This window comes from Halichoerus grypus, chromosome 15 (assembly GCF_964656455.1).
Source record: "Halichoerus grypus chromosome 15, mHalGry1.hap1.1, whole genome shotgun sequence".
Lineage (NCBI taxonomy): Eukaryota > Metazoa > Chordata > Mammalia > Carnivora > Phocidae > Halichoerus > Halichoerus grypus.
The window spans coordinates 46,578,260-46,604,154 of record NC_135726.1 but is presented as its reverse complement, the minus strand read 5'-3'; the positions used below and the strand labels follow the sequence as shown (position 1 = coordinate 46,604,154).

The 25,895-nt window shown below is 38.1% G+C and overlaps 1 protein-coding gene across 1 annotated transcript; it reads right to left on the bottom strand.

Moving 5' to 3' along the window:
* Positions 1-8,083: 8,083 nt before the first annotated feature.
* ZNF570 (zinc finger protein 570) lies at positions 8,084-24,216 on the bottom strand. The gene is made up of 4 exons (XM_078063337.1): positions 24,089-24,216; positions 19,690-19,816; positions 19,181-19,276; positions 8,084-10,843 (listed from the first exon to the last, which is right to left on the bottom strand). Exons 2-4 carry the CDS (start codon positions 19,721-19,723, stop codon positions 9,795-9,797), a joined length of 1,179 nt encoding a protein of 392 aa, XP_077919463.1. The 5' UTR covers positions 19,724-19,816; positions 24,089-24,216; the 3' UTR covers positions 8,084-9,794.
* Positions 24,217-25,895: the final 1,679 nt, after the last annotated feature.

The window sequence follows — 25,895 nt, the reverse complement described above, 5'->3', positions numbered from 1 at the left end:
GCTCAGTCGGTTAAGCATCTGTCTTCGGCTCAGGTCCTGATCTCCGGGTCCTGGGATCGAGCCCCATGTCAGGCTCCCTGCTCAGCATGGAGTCTGCTTCTCCCTCTCCCTCTGACCCTCCCCCCACTCGTCTCTCTCTCACTCTCAAATAAATAAATAAAATCTATTTAAAAAACATTATGAATGATGAGAGATTATACTACCTGTATATTTAATTTTAGGAAATCAAGAGTTGTAATAAAGGGGCGCCTGGGTGGCTCAGTCGTTAAGCATCTGCCTTCGGCTCAGGTCATGATCCCAGGGTCCTGGGATCGAGCCCTGCATTGGGCTCCCTGCTCAGTGGGAAGCCTGCTTCTCCTTCCACTCCCCCTGCTTGTGTTCCTGCTCTCGCTCTCTCTCTCTGCCAAATAAATAAATAAAATCTTTAAAAAAAAAAAAGAGTTGTAATAAAATATTTGTTGTGAAAAGGAGACTTTGTGTCTAATATGATTGAGAATCTGTACTTGAAATAATCAATAGCTTATAAAGGAGTAGATTTTTTTTTTTTTTTTTAAAGATTTATTTATTTGAGAGAGCGAGAATGAGAGAGAGAGAGAGTACATGAGAGGGGGGAGGGTTAGAGGGAGAAGCAGGCTCCTCGCCGAGCAGGGAGCCCGATGCGGGACTCGATCCAGGGACTCCAGGATTATGACCTGAGCCGAAGGCAGTTGCTTAACCAACTGAGCCACCCAGGCGCCCCAAAGGAGTAGATTTTTAGGGATGCCTGGGTGGCTCAGTTGGTTGAGCACCTGCCTTCGGCTCGGGTCGTGATCCCGGGGTCCTGGGATCAAGTCCCGCATTGGGCTCCTTGCTCGGAAGGGCCTGCTTCTCCCTCTGCCTGCCACTCCCCCTGCTTGTGCTCTCTCTCTCTCTGACAAATAAATTAAAAAAAATTTTTTTTATAAAAGGAGTAGATTTTTGAAAAGGTACAAGAGAAAATATCAACTCATAAAAGACAAAAGAGAACAAATGAAACAAGAAAGGTGTTAAAGGGAAAACAAAAAACAAGATGATAGAAATAATTCAAATATCAATAATTACAAGAAATTAGAGATTAATCTTACTTATTAAAAGACACAGATTGGGGCCCCTGGGTGGCTCAGTCATTAAGCGTCTGCCTTCGGCTCAGGTCATGATCCCAGAGTCCTGGGATCAAGCCCCGCATCGGACTCCCTGCTCAGCGGGAAGCCTGCTTCTCCCTCTCCCACTCCCCTTGCTTGTGTTCCCTCTCTCACTGTGTCTTTCTCTGTCAAATAAATAAATAAAATCTTTAAAAATAAATAAATAAATAAATAAATAAATAAATAAATAAATGACACAGATTATAGAATGGGTGACAAAACAAAATCTAGGTATATGGTGCCTATAAGAGATAAACCTTAAGAAAGGATAGAAAAAAAGAAGGACTGAAAATAAAGGAAAAATTGTCCCATGCAAACTCTAAGCAAAATAAAGTAAATATGGCAATGTTAATACCACTCAAAATAGTACATTAGACCAAGCACATTTATAGGGATGAAGAATGAATACTATATAATAATAATAAAAAAATACGCCATGAAGATTTAACAGTGAAGAACCTGTATGGTTCTAATAATATAGTCTCAAAATATGTAAGTTACAACTTGAGGGAATTATAAGGAAAAGTTTACAAATCTACAATCATAGACTTTTTTTTAACGTAACAGGTACCCAAATTGATACATTAGTAAGAAACAGTAAGAAAATAATAAAATTAAACAATACAACTATCTTGATTTATAAGCTATATTTTGAAAGCTTCTCTGCAAAAATACTTTTTTTATGCTTTACAAGCACAAACAGAATATTTCCCTGAAATTGCCCATACTTCAAAGATCAAATATTCTACAGTCCACCTGCTGGACTACAAGGTAATTAAATTACAAGCCATAAATAAATAAATAAATAAATAAATAAATAAATAAAATAAAAGCATATATTTGTAGACCCAAAACAATCTTAAATATTTCATAGGTTAAAAAAATTATAATGGAAATCAGGAAACATTTAAAACTAAAAAATAAGGAACTTTATATCAAAATGGGGATCTAAAAATAATAGCTGTAAATGCAGTAACTACAAGAAAAATTGAAAATAAAGCAGTTTTCTATTCAGTTTCAAAAAATGAACTCAAAGAAAGAAGAAATGAAATAAACATCAGACTTTAATGAAATAAGTAGCAAGCAAAAATACCAAAGATACATTTATAACAGTGAAAACTGGTTTTAGGGAGAAACAAAGTAAAAAATTTTTTTAAAGATTTTATTTATTTATCTGAGAAAGAGAGTGAGCATGAGTCGGGGGAGGGGGAAAGGGAGAGGGAGAAGCAGGCTCCTGATGCAGGGCTCTATCCCAGGACCCTGAGATCATAACCTGAGCCGAAGGCAGACGCTTAACCCAGGTGCCCCTGAACAAAACTTTAATATAATTCGTCAAGAAAAAGGAAAGGTATAAAAATTAGGACTATCAGAGATTTAACTTTAGATACAGTAGGCATTAAAAATCAGTAAATAGATTTAATGCTAACTACCTAGATTAAATTATCAACTTTCTTGAATTACCAAAATTTTCTTGAGAAGAAACAGAAAATCTCAATAGACCACTAGCCATTAAAGAAAAGTAATAAAAGGGGTGCCTGGGTGGCTCAGTCGGTTAAGCATCTACCTTCCCATATTGGGCTCCCTGCTCAGCAGAGAGTCTGCTTCTCCCTCTCCCTCTGCCCCTCCCCCTGTTCCTTCTCTCTCTCAAATAAATAAATAAAATCTTAAAAAAATTATTAATAGTCTAAGAACTCTCCAGCCAAAAGATACTTTGAACAAATGACTATAAGGATTTTTTTTAAGATTTTATTTTTTTAAGATTTTATTTATTTATTTGACAGAGAGAGCAAGAGAGCACAAGCAGGGGGAACAGCAGAGGGAGAGGGAGAAGCAGGCTTCCCACTGAGCAGGGAGCCCCACACGGGGCTCAATCCCAGGACCCTGGGATCATGACCCGTGCTGAAGGCAGACACTTAACCATCTGAGCCACCCAGGCACCCCTAAGATTTTATTTTTAAGTAATCTCTATACCCAACGTGGGGCTCAGACCCACAACCCAGAGAACAAGAGTAGCATGCTCCATGGATTGAGCCAGCCAGGGACCCCAATTATAAGTAAGTTTTTAACCTTCAAGGAAAGGATAATTTATATCTTACAAAAACTGTTTCAGTGACTAGAAAAAGAAGGCTACTAAATGTACTTTGAGATTACTGTAACTATAACAGCTAAACAAAGAAAATCCAAGGAACAAAGAATTATACACTGATCTCATTTTTTATCATATAAGCAAAAATCCTACACAAAATATTAAGAAATAAATTATAGCTGTGAGTTAAAAGAAGACATATTATGACAAAGTGGTGTTTATTCCAGAAATGCAAAGATAAATTTAAAATCAGGAAAGATATCAGCTGAATAAGCTATACTATTAGATTAATGAAGACAAATCATATATCTCAGCAAAAGGAGAAAAAATGGTTGATAAAATTCAAGATTACTTCAAGATTAAAGTGGGGAAAGCCCCTCTTGGATAACTAGGAATAGGTGACAACTTTTTAATTTCATAAAAGCTACTTAATAAAACCCATTAGAAACATCTTTCTTAATAAGGAAACACTAGAAGGCACACCAGTAGACATAGGAAAAGCATTTGAAACTAGTATTATACTGTATGTTAACTAACTGAAATTTAAATAAAAACTTTTAAAAAAGCATTTGATAATATTAAACATAACTTCCTAATTTGAAAACAAAACAAAAAATTTAGCCAATCACGGGGTGCCTGGGTGGCTCAGTCGGTTAAGCATCTGACTCTTGATCTCAGCTCAGGTCTTGATCTCAGGGTTGTGCGTTTAGGCCCTCCATTGGGCTCCACACTGGGCGTTGAGCCTACTTAAAAAAAAAAAGAAAAAATTTAGCCAACCTGATATAAAAGAGAACATTTTTAACCTGCTAAAACATTTCTTTCTTTCTTTTCTTTTTTTTTTTTTTTTTGTACTATATACTTTAGGATGAAACACCAGAGGTATTCACATTAAGTCTGGACAAGACGAGGATGGCCCCCAAAACAGTCCACATTCAACTGGAGTCTCTAGTTAAGTGCTAGACTAGGCTAACCTTTAAGACCACCAAATTATTCCAGGTTAGGCAGAAACATAGAACACTCCCAGTTCATTTTATGAAAATAACTTAATTTTAGTCCTAAAGTATGATAAAAATAAGTTTTAAAATAGGAAAAAATCCACATTTATACAGCAATTTCACTTACATATAAAGATGCAAAAATTCTAAATATTATCACATGATGTATAGGTTATTAAAATATTCATATATGTAGAGGCAGAGAGTTATAATTTCACATTTTCTTAATATAGAACTCTACTCTAGTCCTTTCTTAGTTCTTTGTTATACTAGACATATATATACATTATATAGATGTGTGTTATATATGTATATATATATTATTATACACATACACGTTATTTTTGTTTCAGTCTCAGCTGAAGCTGGAGTTGAAGAATGTGAGCTTCTAAATAACAGTCAGTGTTGTGAGCAATGAGATTCTGAGCAATTCATAAACATTTTTTTGCAAAAGCTGGAGCCTAAGAATATTAAAATGTCGAATTGGAGATAAAACAAAACAAAACAAAGAACCCCAATTATCAGATTCTACTTATGATTGTATTCTGTAAACCTTCTGGTACACTTTTCTAATTATATATTGTGATATCATGGGTAAACATTCTCTTGTACATGCCTGGTTTCCAACAGTTCAATGTTATCTCCTGAGCAAGAGAGCTGTCAGTCTCCACAGCTGTCTTCTGCAATGGAACTGACCATAACCCAAGCTATAAATAGCTGGATTTTCCTAGATATGCAGAAAGGTTTCAGATTTATTACATCCTCAACTTTGCCCTTCAATCAAAATGCTAAAAATTAACTCTACAAAAGTCTTTTTTTTTTTTTTTAAAGATTTTATCCATTTGACAGAGAGAGACACAGCGAGAGAGGGAACACAAGCAGGGGGAGCAGGAGAGGGAGAAGCAGGCTTCCCGCTGAGCAGGGAGCCCGAAGCAGGGCTCGATCCCAGGATCCTGGGATCATGACCTGAGCCGAAGGCAGATGCTCAACGACTGAGCCACCCAGGCGCCCCACTCTATAAGAGTCTTTGTCTTAAAACTTAACACATGGGATAGTTTGCTTTCATATTATAGCAAAATAGAATTTATGTTGTAATAAAGTATACTGTAATACCAGGAAATACTTCATTACTCAGTAAGTTAAAGGATAAAAATTATATGATTACATCCAAAAGGCATATGATAAAACTTAGTTGTCATTTCTAATAAAATTAATATAAAGATAGAAAGGCCAGCCTCTACTATGACCAAAGCTGTCTGCCAAACCCCACGGGTAATATGCTCCTCATTGAAATACTGAAGCCATTTCCGTTTATATCAGGAAAGAGATGAGGACACGTACACTTATTGAAATTATTTAACATGGTTTTAGAAATGTATGGGGCACCTGGGTGGCTCAGTCGTTAAGCGTCTGCCTTCGGCTAGGGTCAAGATCCCAGGGTCCTGGGATTAAGCCCCGCCATCAGGCTCCCAGCTCCGCGGGAGGCCTGCTTCTCCCTCTCCCATTCCCCCTGCCTGTGTTCCTTCTCTCACTGTCTCTCTCTCTGTCAAAACATAGATAAAATCTTTAAAAAGAAAAAAAAAAAGAAATGTAAACCAATCAACAGGGCTAGAAAATAATTGATGTGAACACTGGAAAGGAAGAGTCAGAATTATTTCTATTTAAATCACATATTTGCACATCTGGATAAACCAGTACACTCTAGGAAAACATTTGGTATGATGAATAAATATAAGACACAGATATAAAAATTAACACTATTTTCTATATTAGCTGTAACCAGGTAAAAATGAATAAAAAATATATATTTAGTCCCAAAGTCATGAAACACAAGAATAAATCTGAACAAAGGGCACCTGGCTGGTTCAGTCAGTAGAGCACATGGATCTTTTTTTTTTTCAATCTTTTATTTTTTAATTTTTTTAAATTAATTAATTTATTTTTTAATTTTATTTTATTATGTTATGTTAGTCACCATGCAATACATCATTAGTTTTTGATGTACTGTTCCACGATTCATTGTTTTCGTATAACACCCAGTGCTCCATGCAGTACGTGCCCTCCTTAGTACCCATCACTGGGCTAACCTATCCTGCTACCCCCTCCCCTCTAAAACCCTCAGTTTGTTTCTCAGAGTCCATAGTCTCATGGTTCATCTCTCCCTCCAATTTACCCCCCTTCATTTTTCCCTTCCTTCTCCTAATGTCCTCCATGCTATTCCTTATGTTCCACAAATAAGTGAAACCATATGATAATTGACTTTCTCTGCTTGACTTATTTCACTTAGCATAATCTCCTCCAGTCCCATCCATGTTGATGTAAAAGTTAGGTATTCATCCTTTCTGATGGCTGAGTAATATTCCATTGTATATATGGACCACATCTTCTTTATCCATTCATCTGTTGAGCAGATGCTCAATGACTAAGCCACCCAGGCGCCCCCAAAACAAAATCTTTAAAAAAAAGAATAAATCAGAACAAGAAAGCAATGAGATTCATATGTAATACTACAAAATTTTATTAAAGAGAATATAATAAGAAAAATCAGTGTGAAAGACCATGTTCCTTGATGGAAAGTTTTGATAGAATAAAAATTCAATTAATAGAAATAGTTGATATAATTCTAAGCAATAGAAGAACAAATACGTGAGAGTAGGCAGAAAAAGAAAAAACTGTGGTGGGGGACTTGGCTTACCAGATTTAAAAATATTGTATATTCTAGGGGTGCCTGGGTGGCTCATTCGTTGAGCGCCTGCCTTCGGCTCGGGTCATGATCCCAGGGTCCTGGGATCCAGCCCCTCATCGGGCTCCCTGCTTGGCGGGAACCCTGCTTCTCCCTCTCCCGCTCCCCCTGCTTGTGTTCCCTCTCTCGCTGTGTCTCTCTCTGTCAAATAAATAAATAAAATCTTAAAAAAAATAAATAAAAATATTGTATATTCTAGTTATTGTAATACTTCAAAATTTGAGTTTAGATTGTGCAAGTAAACATACATTGCAACTCTTTAGACCATATAAATATACAATAGATGAATCCAGAAGTTGGGGCTGGATCATGCCTTTTGAAAATTATTGTGTTTTCTTGAATTTGGGAATATACAGACCCTGGATATATCATTAATTGAAAGCAGGTTAGGTCTTGGACAATTTGAGTAAATTATCTTATATGGTAGTAATACTCTAATACAGTGTTAGGTTTGATTTCTTAATTATTAGGATTTTTATATCTCTGTTTATAAGTAAAGATGTAAAACTCCTTTACATTGGCTTTTAATGTTAATTATGTACTCTGTGTTAGCTTGCTAGGGCTGCCATAACAAATATCACACACTGGGTAACTTAAACAACAGAAATTTATTTGATCATAGTTATGGGAGGCTAGAAGTCCAAGATCAAGGTTTGGTTTCTTCCGAGACTAGGTTTTCACGTGGTCTTTTCATTTGTGCATGTGTAGTCCTGGTGTCTCTTTGTGTGTCCAAATTTCCTCTTATAAGGACACTGGTCAGATTGGATTAGGTTCCATGCTAAGGGACTCATTGTAACTTAATCATCTCTTTAATAGCCCTCTCTCCAAACAGTCACATTTTGAGGTATTGGGGGTTAGGGCCTCAACATGAATTTTGGGGGGACATAATTCAAACCATAACATACTCTTTGTCCCATTTAAGTATCAAAGTTGTAGTGACCTCTTATGTAAGTTGGTAAGTATTCTATTTTTACCCCCCAGGCTCTGGAAGAATTTATATAATATATAAATTATCTATTACTTGAAGGATTGGCACACTGTATTCTTTTTTTTTTTTTTTTTAAGATTTATTCATTCATTTGAGAGAGAGAGAGAGTACATGCAAATGGGGGGCAGGGCAGAGGGGGAGGGAGAGGGACAAGAAGACTCCACGCTGAGTACAGACTCCACGCTGAATAGGAGCCTGACTCAAGGCTAGAGGTGGGCCCAACCCCAGGACCCCGAGATCACGACCTGAGCTGAAACCCAGAGTTGGTCTCCTGACCGGCTGCACCACGCAGCACCCCAGCATGCCGTGTTCTTAAAAACACCTGGTCCTTCGGGAACTTTTAAGGGGCTATATCTTTAAATATTTTAACATTTTTTTCCTGTTGGTTATGTTTTATTCAGGTTTTCTACTTCTTCCTGAATAAAATTAGGTTATTTCTTAGATAATGATTAATTTCATGTAGATCAGTAATTGCCAACTGGGGGCAATCTTACACTGTCCTCCACCCCAGACATTTAAATGTCTGGAAACATTCTTGTTCATCACAATTAGAGGGAAGGGGATAATACTGACATCTAGTGAGCAGAGGACAGGGATGCTACTATGAACACCCTACACTACACAGGATAGCCTCTCACAACAAAGAGTTATCTGATCCAAAATGTCAAAATGTCAGGATTTTTGTGAAAATCCTGCTCTAGATGTTCAAACTTACTGGTATAAAGTAGTAGAATGTTTAAAAAGAATCTCAGTTTATATAGTTATATAAAATTCCTCATTCATAATGTCTTTAGTTTTTAATTTTTTTTCTGGACCACACTCATATTCTGACCTCTAGAAAGAACACTTCTGGATTATGGACTAAATCTAGACTAGTGTTGACTCGATTTAATCTCTACATTTATTAATTCTTATCTTCTCTTGTTTTGGAAGTTATTTTATTTGCTTTCTACCTTCCTGTCTTTTACATGTAGTTTATTTTTCTGTTTATTAAATTATATGCATGTATCAAAGGATATACATTTTTCTATCAGTACAGCTTTGGGTCACATTACACAGCATTTGATATGTAGTACTCTCAATATCACTCATTACTAAAGATTCTGTATTTTGAACTTTTAGTTTCTTCCTTAAATTACCGAGTTAATAGTGTATTTTGTTTTAGCTCAACTTTTTTACTTGATTTATCATTCTATTGCCTTTCTGTCAAAGTGGGGTGGTTTTTTTTTTTTGATGTTCAATAAAAGATAAGTGGTTACCGATGACTTCCCCATATTTTTCATATTAAAGAATGTTTTTATAATGCCCTAAAGTAAAATCTTCGTAATGGTTTCCTACATTTGTTACATTCATTATAAAGACTGTCTTTATCAAAAATCCACTAATTACAATAAAGTATAAACTGAGTTTTTCCACATTTACATGAGTATAATTTCATGCTAATATAAATCATTGACATGATAAGAATTAAGATAAATAAAAATTTATTATATATTACATTCATGTGGCCTTTCTCCTGCATGAATTCTCTGATGCGAATTATAAAATAAAGCAAAAGACCTTCCTATACTTGCTACATTCACAGAGTTCTCATCTAGTAATTATCTGATGTCCCATAAGAGATTACTTAGAAGCAAAGGATTGTCTATATTCATTACAGTACTAGAGATTTTCTTTCTCTAATATGAATTTTCTCATGTCGAGTAAGACACGAACCACAGATAAAGGTCTTCCCACACTCCTTACATTCATAGGGTTTCTCACCAGTGTGAATTATCTGATGATGAATAAGTTGTGCTCCTTGACCAAAAGATTTGCCACATTACTTACATTCATAAAGTTTTTCACCAGTGTGAATTCGTTGATGGTGTGAAAGTTCTCTGTTATGACTAAAGGACTGTCTACATTCCTTACAGTCAAAGAGTTTTGCTCTGGAATGAATTTTTTGATGTCCGATAAGATTTGAATGATAACGGAAGGCTTTATTACAATTGTTACATTCATAGGGTCTTTCTCCAGTGTGAATTCTCTGATGTTGAATAAGGATTGAGTGGTGATGGAAGGCTTTCCCACATTCCCCACATTCATAGGGTCTTTTTCCACTGTGAACTCTCTGATGTCCCTTAAGAATTGAGCTGTTGCTAAAAGCCTTCCCACATTCTTTACATTCATAGTGTTTTTCTTTAGTATGTGTTTTTTCATGTCGAATGAGGGATGAGTGGTAACTGAAAGCTTTTCTACATTCTTTGCATTCATAGGGTTTCTCTCCAGTATGAATTATCTGGTGTAGAGTAAGGTGTGAGCCACGACTAAAAGCCTTTCCACATTCCTTACATTCATAGGGTCTTTCTCCAGTATGAATTCTCTGATGTCGAATGAGATTTGAGGGGTGGTGGAAAGCTTTCCCACACTCATTACATTCATAGAGTTTTTCTCCATTATGAATTCTCTGATGTCCAGTAAGTTTTGAGCAACTGCTAAAAGCCTTTCCATAATCCTTACATTCATAGCATTTTTCTTTGGTGTGATTTCTCCCATGGTGAATTAGCAGTGAGTGGTAATTGAAGACTTTCCCACATTCTCTGCATTCATAGGGTTTTTGCCTAGTATGATATATCTGATGTAGACTATAGGATATTTGTTGACTGAGACTTTGCATATTTTCATGGGTGATTGTCACAGCTTTAAGATATTCTTCTTGATATCTCTGTTCTGTCTGAAAATGATGATTATACTTCCAATCATCTTGAAAAATGGAACATCCAAAGTCATGGCTTGTAAGTGTTTCCATTTTCTTCCTTTGAGATAACTTCATTTCATAATTGTCATCCTTTGATGATAACTCCTTTGTTGCACATTGGGATTTCACATCTGAGAAGTGAGAGAGAAAGAAAACATGCATTTTTTCCAGTTCCTGGAAGAACAAAATTTCTGAAATAGGGATATTAGCACAATACCTATAAGAAATTGATGGCTTGGAAAGATCTCAAATATAACCATGGAAGGTGAACGTGGACAAAGAAGGTGATTAAAGAAGCAGGTTAACTGTTTCTAAAATGTTGCTTCAGATCAGAATTACTGGGAAGATTGTTAAAAATACAAATGGTAGAAGTATCACTTCAAAGCAATTGAATCAAAATCTACAGGAACAGGCCTTGACTTTAAGAAAAATCTCTAATGATTCTGATGTAATCTGAAAGTGGAAAATCACTAAGGTTTTCCTTTGCACTTAGTATAACATTTGAATAACTTAACATTAACTCTAAGGTGATGTCATGAGCTCGCCCTAGCTAACATATCACTGAACCACGCTCTTCCCCAGTTCACTATGCTCTTCCAAAAGCAGATAAAAAACTCTTCTAGGGCGCCTGGGTGGCTCAGTTGGTTAAGCGACTGCCTTCGGCTCAGGTCATGGTCCTGGAGTCCCGGGATCGAGTCCCGCATCGGGCTTCCTGCTCAGCAGGGAGTCTGCTTCTCCCTCTGACCCTCCTCCCTCTCATATGCTCTCTCTCTCTCTCATTCTCGCTCTCTCAAATAAATAAATAAAATCTTTAAAAAAAAAAAAAAAAACTCTTCTACATTAGCGTGATCTGCATTGCTGTTCTAGCAGGTACTGTCTTTGTATGGCTGGCCCCTTCTCATCCTTCTGCTCTCAGTGTAAATATAATTACAAATAACACTAAAAATCCCTCCTCTCAAACAGCGTCAGACAACACCAAATCTTATTCTAGTCCAGGATGACTAACCATAATCTTCACAATTTTTCCCTCATTTATTTTTCTCATTTTCTACACTAGGCTATAAGATTCCTATTGGAAGGCACCATGTTTGTTTCACTATTATTTAATCAGCTTTTTAGTACAATATCTACCATATATATATATATATATATATATATATAAATAACAGGTGTTCAATAAGTAACTATTGAATGGTGAGGGTTAAGGAAAAGGAATTAGAATGGGGATATAGGAGAATATCAGGAAGTTAACAGGGAAAACAATTAAGTTCCATAATCATTATTTTAAAAGAATCTTTATGATGTTCTATGCATTGTAGCAAAATTATATAACTTAAGTTTCATGTGATTATGAACATATAGATTTGCTGATGTGGGGAAACTAGAGGATACCCTCCAACGGGACAAAGGGTGTCTTGGTGGCTAGTGAGCCATAAATTCTGTAATAAAAAGAATGTTGGGTGTTAGTTGATGAAGCAAGACGATGGCAATTCAAAGTGGAAAATATCCTGGGGAAAGTTCAAAGGGCTCAATGAGTCTGCTATGAGCAGATGACAAGGAGGTAGTTTTTATATCTAGAGTAGAGACTGTGTAAAATACCATTTATTTGCTTGGCATGTGAAGATGCTCACCAAGGATAAGAAACAAGTAGACTCGCCGATGGCAATAGCCACTGACAGTCTGAAGTGAAAGCAACCTTCGGATAGCATGACAGAATAAAATGCAAAGTGGTGTAGAGGGAAGATCCAAGGAACTGTATCACAGAGACTGGATTTCAAGTCTCGGCTCTGCTAATTACAAGGATTGTGTCATTGGAAGAATTATTTACAATGTCTAAGTCCCACTTCCATATCTATAAAATGATGGTAACACCTAACATAAGTTAATTGCTAAAATTAAGAGTAATTTAGGGTGAGATTGGGAAAATAATGGAAACTGTCTGAAGCTCGGTGTTAGGTACATTATTATATTATTCTCTTTCCTTTTGCAAATATTTGAAAATTTCTATAATAAAAAGAAGAGAATAATTTGGGTAAAGTCCCTAAAAAAATTAAATGCTATTTTAATAAGTGTTAATTATAATAAAGAAAAAATATTTTCACAAAAATGATGAAATTGGATAAGGCAAACTATTTTGAAGACATCAAAGTAGTGCCAGGCTGAGAAGCATAGGCCAAAAGGTAAACATTATTCTAGCATCAGATCTTCTTCAACATTCAGAAAATCTTGCCTAGCTCTTAAATAGGTCTTTGATTTTTTTCTCTTCTCTTGATGTCCACTGCCGATAATCCCAAGCATAAGTGATTTCTCATATAGGGAGAAAATATTTGCAAACCATGTATCTGATAAGGGTTTAATATCCGAAACATATAAGGAACTCATACAACTCAACAGCAAAAAAATAGTGTGACTAAGAAATGGGAAAAGGACCTGAATAGACATTTTTTCCAAAGAAGACATACAAATGGCTGAGTCCATGAAAATGTACTCAACATCACTAATCATTAGGGACATGCAAATCAAAACCACAATGAGATATCACCTCATGCCTGACAGAATGGCTATTATCAAAATGACAGGAGATAACAAGTGCTGGCCAGGATGTGGAGAAAAGGGAACCCTTGTACAATGTTGGTGGGAATGTAAATTATTACAGCCACTGCGGAAAACAGTATTGAGGTTCCTCAAATAATTAAAAATTGAACTGCTATATGATCCAATCATCCTACTTCTGAGTATGTATCCAAAGGAAATGAAATCACTATCTTGAAGAGATATTTGTACCCCCATGTTCATTGTAGCATTAGTCACAATAGCCAAGACATGGAACAACTTATGTGTCCCGTGACCCATGAATGGATAAAGAAAAGGTGGTGTTTATATTCAGCCATAAAAAAGAAGGAAATCCTGCCATTTGTGACAACATGGATGAACCTTGAGGGCATTATGCATAGTGAAATAAGTCATAAAGAGAAAGTGATCTCATTTATATGTGAAATCTAAAAAGCTGAACTCATACGAATAGAAAGTAGATTGGTGGATAGGGAATCTGGGTGGTTCAGTCAGTTAAGCGTCCACCTTCGGCTCAGGTCATGATCCCAGAGTCATGGGATGGAGTCCCGCATTGGGCTCCCTGCTCAGTGGGGAGACTGCTTCTCCCTCTTCCTCCGCCCCTCCCCCCCCACTCGTGTTCTCTCTCGCTCACTCTGCTCTCTCTCTCAAAAAAAAAAAATCTTTAAAGAACATACAATTCAACACCAAAAATCCCCACAAACAATTCGATTAAAAAATGGACAGAGGACCTAAATAGACATTTTTCCAAAGAAGACATATAGATAGCCAATCAATCAATCAATGCAATATCTGTTTTTAAAAGAAGAATGCATGTATATATACCTTTTGTAATTAAAAATAATTTTTAAAAATCAGAGAAGGGTATAATTAAGAAGAGAGTAACGGAGGTCATGTTCTTTTCTAACAGTTTTATTGAGACACAAATCACACTCCATACAATTCACTCATTTAGAGAACATAATTCAGTGATTTTTAGTATATTTACACAGTTGTGCAACCATCACCACAGTGAAGTTTAGAACATTTTCATCATCTTGAAATCGAAAAGAAAGCTGTATCCTTCAGCAGTAACTTCCCATTGCCCCCAGTATCACCAGCCCTAGGCAACAACTAGTCTACTTTGTATCTCTACAGATTTGCCTGTTCTGGACATTTTATATAAATGGAATCATACAATATATAGTCTTTATGGCTATACCATATTTTATTTTTCTATTCATCAGCTAATGGACATTTGAGTTGTTTCTACTTTTTGGCTATTGTGAATAATGCTGCAATGAACAGTCATGTACAAGTTTTTCTGGGACATTTGATTTTCTTGTGTAAATACCTAGGAGTATAATTGCTGGGTAAAATGGAAACTCTATGTTTAACCTTTTGAGAAACTGTCAAACAGAATAGCTGCCCCACCTTACATTCCCACCAGCAATGTATGAGGGTTCTAGCTTCTCCACATCCTTGCTAACAATTGCTATTATTTTTTTATTATAGCCATCTTAGTAGCTGTGAAGTGGTAAAGCTGTATTTTTAATAGCAAATTTTTAAAGATAATCTCCATATTTATCATTGGGATTTTGGTGAAGTACATGAAAAAATCCATATGACAGAATACTAAGTAACTAAAAATTGTGATCCAGATTACAAATAAGGAAAGTTATCCATGATACAGTGAAGTTTGCATGGTGCAATCCTATGATTTTCTCTAGTTGATACAATTACAAGTTTGCATTTTCTTATATTTTACTAAATATTTATAAACCTTTTTTAAAGATTTATTTATTTATTTTGGGGGGGACAGGGAGGGAGAGAATCTCAAGCAGACTCTGTGCTGAGCGCAGAGCCCAATGTGGGGCTTGATCCCACGACCCTGAGATCATGACCTGAGCTGAAATCAAGAGTCCAACGCTCAACTGATTGAGCCACCCAGACAACCCAATGTTTATAAACTTTTAAAGTAAAAAAGAATAATGCTATATAGTATTTCCAAAAACAACAGGATTTACTTCTACCAAATTGCAAATTTTCTTTAAGCAAAAAAATGTCACTTCTATTCCCTCTTTTCCTACATGCATAAAGTTTATAAAATGACTGCTCAATATCATATTTATTTTTTATTTTTTTAAAGTTTTATTTATTTATTTGAGAGAATGAGAGATCATAAGCAGGGGGGAGGGGTAGAGGGAGAAGCAGACTCCCCACTGAGCAGGGAGTCCAATGTGGAACTCAATCCCAGGACCCAGAGATCATGACCTGAACCAAAGGTAGACGCTTAACCAACTGAGCCACCCAGATGCCCTTCAATATCATATTTAAACAAATATATGCCTCATTTAACTTCACAATATATTATGACTAAAATATCTGAAACATGCCCCTAAGATCTCAGAAATGTATTTTTTTTTTAATAAAGAAAAACAATTTCTTCTCTATCCCTCACATTTCAAATGAAGAATAATTATTTGGTGCCTTTCGTTTGTAATCTCACTTCTGCCCATGAACTTTTAAGGTCCTTGAAGACGACATGTCAAATGCCACAGCCTTTGGTGGCTTTTTATCCTCCTGTTTTCACAGATATGTGCCACTGCTGACCTTTTCGATAATTAGGACTTGGTTTTCTGACCCTGCACTCTCCTAATCCTCAGCCTTCATATCTAAGTTCTACTTTACCTCCTCTTCCTCAGCACATACAATGAGGCTTTATTTGCAATCTCTCTGACAGTCTCCTCACTCCCACATTCCACCTACTGGCTCCACTTTGATAAATCACATGGCTACATCTTTAAGCCTCACTTTCTTTTGATTTCTCTGTCTGTACCTTTTGGAAGTTATTTGTGGTTCCCCTATTATACAGTAAATTACTTAGGAACTTTTTTTTAATCATCTGGTAAAGTATTATGTACAAATTAGCAAACCAGTAAATACTAATGAAGGGGAGGCTTGTGCAGGGGATATGTTTAAGGGGTAGATGAGAGGGACACCCTCCAACTTCTTAATCTAATTCTTTAAATGGCTTTCTCTGCATCTGACAAATTTTTGGCACTTTTTTTTTTTTAAAGATTTTATTTATTCATTTGAGACACAGAGATACAGAGAGAGAGAGAGCATGAGCAGGGGGAGAGGCAGAGGGAGAGGGAGAAGCAGGCTCCCCACTGAGCCAGGAGCCTGATGTGGGGCTCGATCCCAGGACCCTGGGATCATGACCTGAGCCAAAGGCAGATGCTTAACCATCTGAGCCACCCAGGCACCCCCAAATTTTTGGCACTTTAACTTCAAAAATAAGTAGGCTAGATTTCATCCTTTTTATGGCTGAGTAATATTCCACTGTTTATATATACCACATCTTTAACCATTCATCAGTTGATGGACATTTGGACTCTTTCCATAATTTGGCTGCTGTAGATAATACTGCTATAAATATCAGGGTGCATGTATCCCTTAGAATTAGTATTTTTGTAAATACCCAGGAGTGCAATTGCTGGATCATATGGTAGTTCTATTTTTAACTTTTTGAGGAGCCTCCATACTGTTTTCCAGAGTGGCTGTACCAGTTTGCAATGCCACCGACAGTGCAAGAAGCTTCCCCTTTTTCCATATCCTCACCAACACCTGTTGTTTCTTGTGTTGTTAGTTTTAGCCACTCCAACTCCTAATTATAGAGAACAAACTGATGGTTACCAGAGGGGAGGCGGGTGGAGGAGTGGGTTAAATAGGTGATGGGAACTAAAAGGTGCACTTGTTGTGATGAGCACTGGGTATTGTATGGAAGTGTTGAATCACTAAATTGTACATCTCAAACTAACATTACACTGTATGTTAACTAACTGGAATTTATATCTCAGGCTGAATTCATGGGTGTTCAGAATGCTTTGATAGTTATCTAGCTAAATTCAAGGGACCAGATGAAATGAGGTCCCCTACTCTACCGCCATCTTGCCTCCCTCCCAACTAACTGGAATTTAAATAAAAACTTAAAAAGATAAGTAGGCTAGCAAAAATAAATAAATGAGTTACATATATCATCAAATGATTTTCAACAAGGATGTCACAGCTACCCAACAGGGAAAGGACAGTCTCTTCAACAAATGGTGCTGGGAAAACTGGATATCCACATGCAAGAGAATGAAGTTGGATCCTTACCTTATACCATACACAAAAATGAACTAAGAATGGACTAAAGTCCTAAAGATAAAACCTGAAACTTAAAACTTCTAGAAGAAAGCATAGGGGGAAGGCTTCATGACATTGCATTTGGCAATGATTTCCTGGATATGACACCAAAAGTAAAAACACAAAGATTGGACTACATCAAACTTAAAAATATCACAACAAAGGAAACAGTCCAGAGAGTGAAAAGGCAATCTATGGGATGGAAGAAATATTTACTAACCATATACCTGGTAAGGAGTCAATATCCAGAATACACAAAGAATCCCTACAACTCAACAACAATTAAAGAAAAAAAAAAAACCCAACCTGATTTAAAAGTGGGCAAAGGACTTGAATAGACATTTCTCCAAAAAAGAAATACAAATGGCTAACAAGCACATGAAAAGGTATCACTAATCATCAGGGAAATGCAAAACAAAACCATAACAAGATATCAACCTCATACTCATTAGGATGGCCACTATCAAAAAAAGAACAGAAAATAAAGAGTGTTGACAAGGATGTAGAGAAATTGAAACCCTCATGCACTGTGGGTGGGAATGTTAAATGGTGCAGCCACTATGGAAAACAATATAGAGGTTCCTCAAAATATTAAAATAGAGGTACCATATGATCCAGCAATTCCACTTCTGGGTATATATCCAAAAGAATTGAAAACAGGATTTTGAAGAGATATTTGCACACCCATGTTCATTGCAACATTATTCACAATAGCCAAGAAGTAGAAGCAACCTAATGTCCTGACAATAGAATGGATAAAGAAAATATGGTATACACATACAATTGAATATTATTTGGCCTTAAAAAGGAAACCTGTCATATGCTACAACCTTCACATGGATGAACCTTGAGGACATTATGTGAAGTGAAATAACCCAGTCACAAAAAGACAAATAGTGCATGATTCCACTTATATGAGATATCTAAAGCAGTCAAACTCTTAGAAACAGAAAGTAAAATGGTTGCCAGGTGATAAGGAGGAGGGGAAAGGGAGTGATTGTTAATGAGTATAGAGTTTCAATTTTGCAAGATGAAAAAATTCTATAGCTCTGTTGGACAACTTATATGCATAATTAATTCTATACTGAACACTTAAAAATGGTTAAGATGGCAAATTGTTATGTATGTTGTTTTTTTCTACCACAATAAAAATGAACATATTCTATAATCTGAGAAATTAAAAAATGAATAAACAAAACATTGAATCAAAGAGAAACTAGTAGGGGCACCTGGGTAGCTTAGTCAGTTAAGCATCTGACTTCAGCTCAGGTCATGACCTCAGGGTCCTGGGATTGAACCCCACGTTGGGCTCCTGGCTCAGTAAGAAGTCTGCTTTGTCCCTCTCCCTCTCTCTCTCTGCTCATCCCCCTGCTCATGCTCTTTCTGTTTCTTTCTTGAATAAGTAAAATCTTTTAAAAGAAGAGAGAGAAACTAGTAAAGAAATGGGGGCAGATTACTGGAAAGGAGCTAAAATAATATGAGTAATATTTAGAGAAAAGAATACATACATCAGAAGATGGAGAAACTATACAAGACCAAAAGAGAAAGAGGAACAGGGAAATAACTGGATCTTAATTATAGCCAGAACACTTGTCACTGGGGAAAAAAAGAGGACACCTCCCTCTTTGAAGAACATTCTGGACAGTCTTGCCTAAGGGCTATCATCTCACTGAGCAGGTGGTCTATTCCTGCAGCAGCTTCCCCCTCTCTACATTTCCCTCACCTACCTGGGTATAGGCTTTTTGCTGACTCTTTCTCAACAATCCAAGGCTCATTATCTTGTTCCAAAAAGGAAATCAAAGTTGGTTTAGGAAGAGAGAGTCCTGTTGACAACAACAAAAATGGAAATAGGACTTAGTTATGCCAAGGATATCCAAACTTCAGACCCAATTCCTTGGTAAAGAAGTGGAAAACTCAGAGAAATATGTCAAGATTGTCTAAAGAGTGGGGAAGATGAAGCTTTAGCCACAGTACAAAAGGACTGCCCATTTCCAATTCTACAAAGTTCAAATTGCTCTGTTCAGAAGCAGAAAGTCAGAATGGCATCCAGAAAATTTACAGCAGAGGATGGAGGCATTCTAGGTAGAAGAGTTTTTTTCAGTATCAACTACTTTTATGTACTGTTGTGTAAATTCAAAAAAACTATCCTATATGCATATACAAAAGTTGTCTATACACAGGTCTGTATATAAAGTGGAATCTTAATTACTGGGGGGGTGGGGGGGAGCATCCTTACCCAATGAGACCAAGTGGCTGTAGTTCTCCAACATCACATCTCTGTACAAGTTCCTCTGCTTCAAGTCCAGAAATTCCTACTCCTCCTGTGAGAAGTCTACAGCCACATCCCTGAACATCACTGCTTGCTGAAAAAACAAAGTTATATATTACTTATGAAATTCATATATCTCTACTTCACTAAACCCCAAATCTGATGAGGGATGACTTCCTGGTTCCTTGAGGGAAGTGCTCCTATTAAAAGACTGAGCACGGGGCGCCTGGGTGGCTCAGTCGGTTAAGCATCTGCCTTCGGCTCAGGCCATGATTTCAGGGTCCTGGGATCGAGCCCCGCATCGGGCTCCCTGCTCCGCGGGAAGCCTGCTTCTCCCTCTCCCACTCCCCCTGCTTGTGTTCCCTCTCTCGCTGTGTCTCTCTCTGTCAAATAAATAAATAAAATCTTTAAAAAAAAAAAAAAAAAAAGACTGAGCACAAGGTTTGCCGATTGATTCATTGAATGAGTATGTAAAGGTGTGAAAAGAAGAGAATGGTATGGAGCAAGGCTCTGGACTATGCGTCCCACCACTGTTGGAAGGGAGAAGCTTGGAACTAGGCTCCTGGATGGGGCTCAGTGTGAAAGAAAGTTTCAGGATAAGGAAATCTAATATAATGGCCTGGAAAGAAATTATGGTAATCCTGGAAAAAGAGAGAAAACCCCAATAACCTCAGTCATGACTCAGGATCATAAGCACTATTCAGTTCTACTCTTTTCTTTCTTCTCTCTTCAGCTTTATTCCCTCTTCCCTTGGAGACAGGCTTAGTTCAGAGAAGACAAAACTAAGGAAGGAAAAGAAAAGGCAGTGAGAAATAAGACTTGCTAACAGGTCTCTGAATCATCAGGTTCAATATGACTCCCACTACTACAAGAGTATTGGCCTTACAATAATTCATTAAGCTATATGTTTACATTGTGCCGTTTCCTGCATCTGTTACATTTTACAATAAAAATTAAAAAAAAAAACAAACTATCACTTTCACTCTCCTTCCTACTCCTACTCTCCCTGCCCATACCATCTACTCACGTACATAAACACAAAGGACATAGGAGGGAATGTAGAACATAATGGCTGTCTCCTACACTAAGGACCAGCGTTATGCCCCTTGAATGAATGGCCTTCCAAACACACAGCAAAAAAAAAATTCATCATACAAAGAACTAGAAAAACTTCAACTTGTAAGGACAAAGACAACCAATAGGTGCAAATGCTAAAATGACACAGATGGTTGAAATTATCAATGCCTTTAAAGAAGCTTTTATAACTGTGCTGTTGAACACTCTTGAAATGAAGAAATATAGAAGATCTCAGATTCTGGGAGATGGCAGAGTAGAAGAACCAGCAATCTGTCTCCTCATCTAGACAACAGTTGTGCTGGCAGAATCTGATGTAACTTTTAGAACTCTGGAGTCAGGGGCACCTGGGTGGCTCAGCAGATTAAGCATCCTACTCTTGATTTTGGCTCAGGTCATGATCTCAGGGTCATGAGATTGAGCCCTGTTGGCGTCAGTCTCCGTGCTGGGTGTGGAGCCTGATTAAGATTCTCTTCCTCTCCCTCTGCACCGCCCCACCCCTACGATTGGGTGTGCGCTCTTTCTCTCTCTTAAAAACAAACAAACAAAAACTCTGGAGTCTATTGAAGGCTTGCAGAGAAAGGCTTGTATAATAAATTCTAGTCACTTTTGGTCAATTTCAGCTCTTAGCAAAGTAGTAATATCCAATGGCCATCCCCAGCCAAGTGGCAGGCACCTGTGCATGTGTTCCTGGAGCTGCTGGCACATAGCTTCCAGGAGCCAGGGTGAGAGAAAAGGACCCTGTCCTCCAGATTTTGGGGATCTCTGCTCTGATTGCAGATTGTTGCTTCTGATCGGAGAGATGCAGACAAAGAAGCAGGTTACTGTTGCTACAATTCCTTCTTTGTTGCAAGCCCTTCCCTCTCCAGCTAAAGTGACTTCCAGATTTAAAAGACCAGCTCTCCCTACATGTTTCATTTTTCCCCTTTTGTGAGGAGACATCAGAGTCTATGACATTCAAGAACAACTGTATATCATGGGTTGGGAGAACAAATATTGTTAAAATGTCTATACTATCCAAAGCAATCTATAGATTTAATGCAATCCCTATCAAAATACCAACAGTATTTTTCCCAGAACTAGAACAAACACTCCTAAAATTTGTTAAATTAATCTTTGACAAAAGAGGAGAGAATATATAATGGGGAAAAGACAGTCTCTACAACAAATGGTGTTGGGAAAACTCAACAGCTACATGCAAAATAATGAAACTGGACCACTTTCTTACTACATAAAAACAAACTCAAAATGAATTAAAGACCTAAATTTGAGATCTAAAACCATAAAAATCCTAGGAGAGACCACAGGCAGTAATTTCTCTGACATCAGCTGTAATAACATCTTTCCAGACAGGTCTCTTGAGGCAGGAGAAATAAAAGCAAAAATAAACTATTGGGACTACATCAAAATAAAAAGCTTCTGCACAGCGAGGGAAACAATCAACAAAACTAAAAGGCAACCCAGGGAATGGGAGAAGATATTTGCAAATGACATATCTGATAAAGGGTTAGTATCCCATAAAATACATTATGATCACAATTCAACACAATTATTAGTTATGATAGTGCTTATCCACAAAGAGGAAAATGTCTCTTTTTTTTGCATTATTGAGAGGGGCAGGCAAGTAACAGAAGGTAAGTATATTGTAATCTCACCCTATTAAACTATAAAACCATGCAAGTAAAAATTTGGAAATACATTCTTGAAAATAATGAGTACTTCTGGATGATGAAATTATAGGTAATTTAAATCTGATTCTTTATAATCTCAAGTTCCTGATTGGTTTTCATTAAGTCTGTAATACTGTCATCAGAAAAACAGACTATAAAGTCATTTTTATTTCGTGAAAAAAAAAATTAACCAGAGATAGGGTAGGAGCATCCTATATGGTAAGAAAATTATGAATAGGCTGTAAACACATGCCTGTGACAGGAATATGGGCCATTAAGAAAATCAATGTGACTGAAGCAAATACCACCGACATGTTTCAGAACATTAAAAAAATTACACAAACTCTGAAAACAATATGTATCAGTTGTAAAAAATTCTATTACATGGATATGGCCTGGATTAACTTAACCATATCCCCACTGTTGTTTTTGGATATTATCACCTTAAAGGTCATTCCAAGACTTTGATTTTAGGCCTGGTCTTTCACTGAAAAAATGTTTTTATTATTATTATTTTAGCATGAGGGTCATGTCCCCCCCCCCCCCACCTTGTGATTCTCAGGAAAGTATTGGGGTTGGGGGATGAAGCACAAAATCAAGTAGCTGCAGAAGTTGTACTTTACAGTTTGAAGGGGATTTTCATACTCTGGAAACTGCTCTAAGCTTAATAATTACTGCTCTAGATCACTTGAATACTGATCATCATCATCTTACTTGCAAGCACCATCATAACCTACTTCATATTTTCACTTCTCCTGATCTTTTTTTTTAAAGATTTTATTTATTTGTCAGAGAGAGAGAGAGAGAGAGAGAGAGACAGCACAAGCAGGGGGAGTGGCAGACAGAGGGAGAAGTGGGCTTCCCGCAGAGCAGGGAGCCTGATGTGGGGCTCTATCCTAGGGGTCTAGGATCGTGACCTGAGCCGAAGGCAGACGCTTAATGGACTGAGCCACCCAGGCATCCCCACTTCTCCTGATCTAAAGCAAGAATCAAGTTGATATGGTCCAAGGCAATACAGACTAGGCTGCCCAACCTCAAGCCAGAACTGGCTGCCGCTAAGAGTGCTTGTTAAAATTTTCCGGCAAAAACGGTGCCCAAGCCCTGTCTCAGTCCCACTCCTCCCATCAAGAGAGGAGGGAGGTCAGAAGAGGCTGTCTCAGGGAAGGACTGGCCAGATGGGTCCTGAGTTATAGGGGTCTCCTGGGACAGAGTATTGGAGTCACAATGGCAGTCGAAGGCACTCCATAACCATACACGCAATGCCACGGTCACGGTAACAATCGCACACTCACCTCGCATACACACACGACATCTGTACTGTCCTAGGCACCACCCACTAGCACACACGGCTTCTCGGAGATGAACCACACCAGGGATACACACAGTCATACCAGCAGAGACACGGGCTCCCAGCACCCACACACACACACACAGTCACACAACGTCACAACCATACACCCGCCACGGGGACATGATTGTCAAACGCAAGGTCACAGGCGCCGCACACCGTCACACACTCACACGCACCCGCATCCACAACCTCTACCCCGCAGCCCGCTCCAGGCTCAGCGGCCTGAAGCTGTGCGTCCGCTCCGCTTCCACGAGGGCTCAAGTTGCCTCACCTCGAGCCACTCCAGGGTTAGCTCCAAACAAGCCGAGCTGAGCCACGCCTACCACAGTCTCCCCGACTCTCGGCGGGCAGGTTAAAGTCCAGCTCGCGTGGGACCAAACTCAAAACTGTCGCCGTAAGTTGAGTAGGGCCGCGGGACCTCTGGGAAATGTAGTCTGGAGCCAGATTGCGCGGAAAAAATGGCGCCGCCCGGGCGGGATCTGAGTTCCTGTCCCCACGCTTCAGGAATTTCGGTCTAGAACCCGATCGAGGGCTCCCAGGTGTGGCCCACCGGCCTGAGTGTGTGATTGATGCAGGAAAGAACTCCAAGTCCCTGAAGAACTTGATGTGGGAAGTTGCAGAGCTATCTGAAAACTGTGGTCTGGAGATGAAAACACCAGGAATCTGGTGGAAGGGACTTTGTACTCCACCAAGTCTGGGCATGGGGCTTGGCCTTACTAGGGGTACTCAGAGGTTGATTTCCTGGGTAGGCATTTTTATGGAGGCTGAGATCTGTGCTCAACCAAGTGGGTGATAAACACTGGGCATTTCAGACCCTGTTAAAAAAAAAAAGCAACACAAAATTCAACTGAGTCAATTTGAAGATTTGATTGACTTTATTGAATATTTTATCAGCAAAAGATAGGTTTATTTAGGAATAAAAGACAATCACAAGCCAAGGCAAAACCCTTAGGCAAGTCCAGGAAACAAAGGAGAGGTGGTGAGCTTTTTTTTTAAGGACAAAAGAGTTAAGTTGGGAAGGCTGTTAACAAAAGTCCATTGGAGTAAACTGGGAGTTCAAAGTATGGTGGCTTCTCATTGGCTGAGCTGTTGCCCTGGGGATAAGGAAAGTCTGCTCTTTGCCTGGAATAGTAGTTTCCACATGCAAGGTCAAGTCAATCTCTTCCTGCTGGGTCTGCAATTGACTACCAATGTTAGGACAAGAGTGTCCCTGCCCAAACCTCCTGAATCCATTTTAGTTAGGTTTCCCATTACTAATTTTCAAAGAACAATTCATGAATTGGGCAGCATCCCACCTGACAAGTAAATAGGAGCTCAAAGGAGCTGTGCAAAATGGAAGACATTTATAGGACGATAGGGGAAAGGATAATGAAAGAAAGGATTACCTCATCTTCCTTTGCCTTATGTAGCAGATTACCTCATTGGTGCTGACCAGAAAACTCCAGACTGACCAGTTAAGACTTTAGTCCCTTGTCGGGTTCTGCGCTCAGTGCAGAGTCTGCTTGAGAGTCTCTCCTTCTCCCTTGGCACCCACCCCCCCTGTGCTCTCTCTCTCAAAAAAAAAGAACAATACAGAAATCTTGTGTATACTTAATGCAGTTTCTCTCAATGGTAACATCTTGCAAAATTATAGTGTAATATCACAAGGTCTAAGTATATGACCTTGATATAGTCAAGATACAAAACATGCCCATTACCATAAGGATCCTTCATGTTTTCCTAGTCATACTCATTTCCCTCTCAACTTCACCCCCTCCTTAATCTCTGGTAACCACTATTCTGTTTTCCATTTCTCCCATTTTGTCATTTAAACAATGTTATATATAGGGGCGCCTGGGTGGCTCAGTCGTTGGGCATCTGCCTTCGACTCAGGTCATGATCCCAGGGTCCTAGGATCGAGCCCCGCATCAGGCTCCCTGCTCAGCGGGAAGCCTGCTTCTCCCTCTCCCACTCCCCCTGCTTGTGTTCCCTCTCGCTGTGTCTCTCTCTGTCAAATAAATAAAATCTTAAAAATAAATAAATAAATAAAGAATGTTATATGTAAAATGGAATCACGCAGTAGATAATCTTTTATGATT

What these genes read in the sequence shown, in the direction of transcription:
- ZNF570 (XM_078063337.1), bottom strand. Translation starts at nt 19,723, where the DNA reads ATGTTGGAGAACTACAGCCACTTGGTCTCATTGG. An exon ending in CAGCCACTTGGTCTCATTGG is followed by an intron (nt 19,277 to 19,689) that starts GTAAGGATGCTC and finishes TGTTGTCAACAG; the next exon opens with GACTCTCTCTTCCTAAACCA. An exon ending in AGCAAAAAGCCTATACCCAG is followed by an intron (nt 10,844 to 19,180) that starts GTAGGTGAGGGA and finishes CTCACTTCTCAG; the next exon opens with ATGTGAAATCCCAATGTGCA.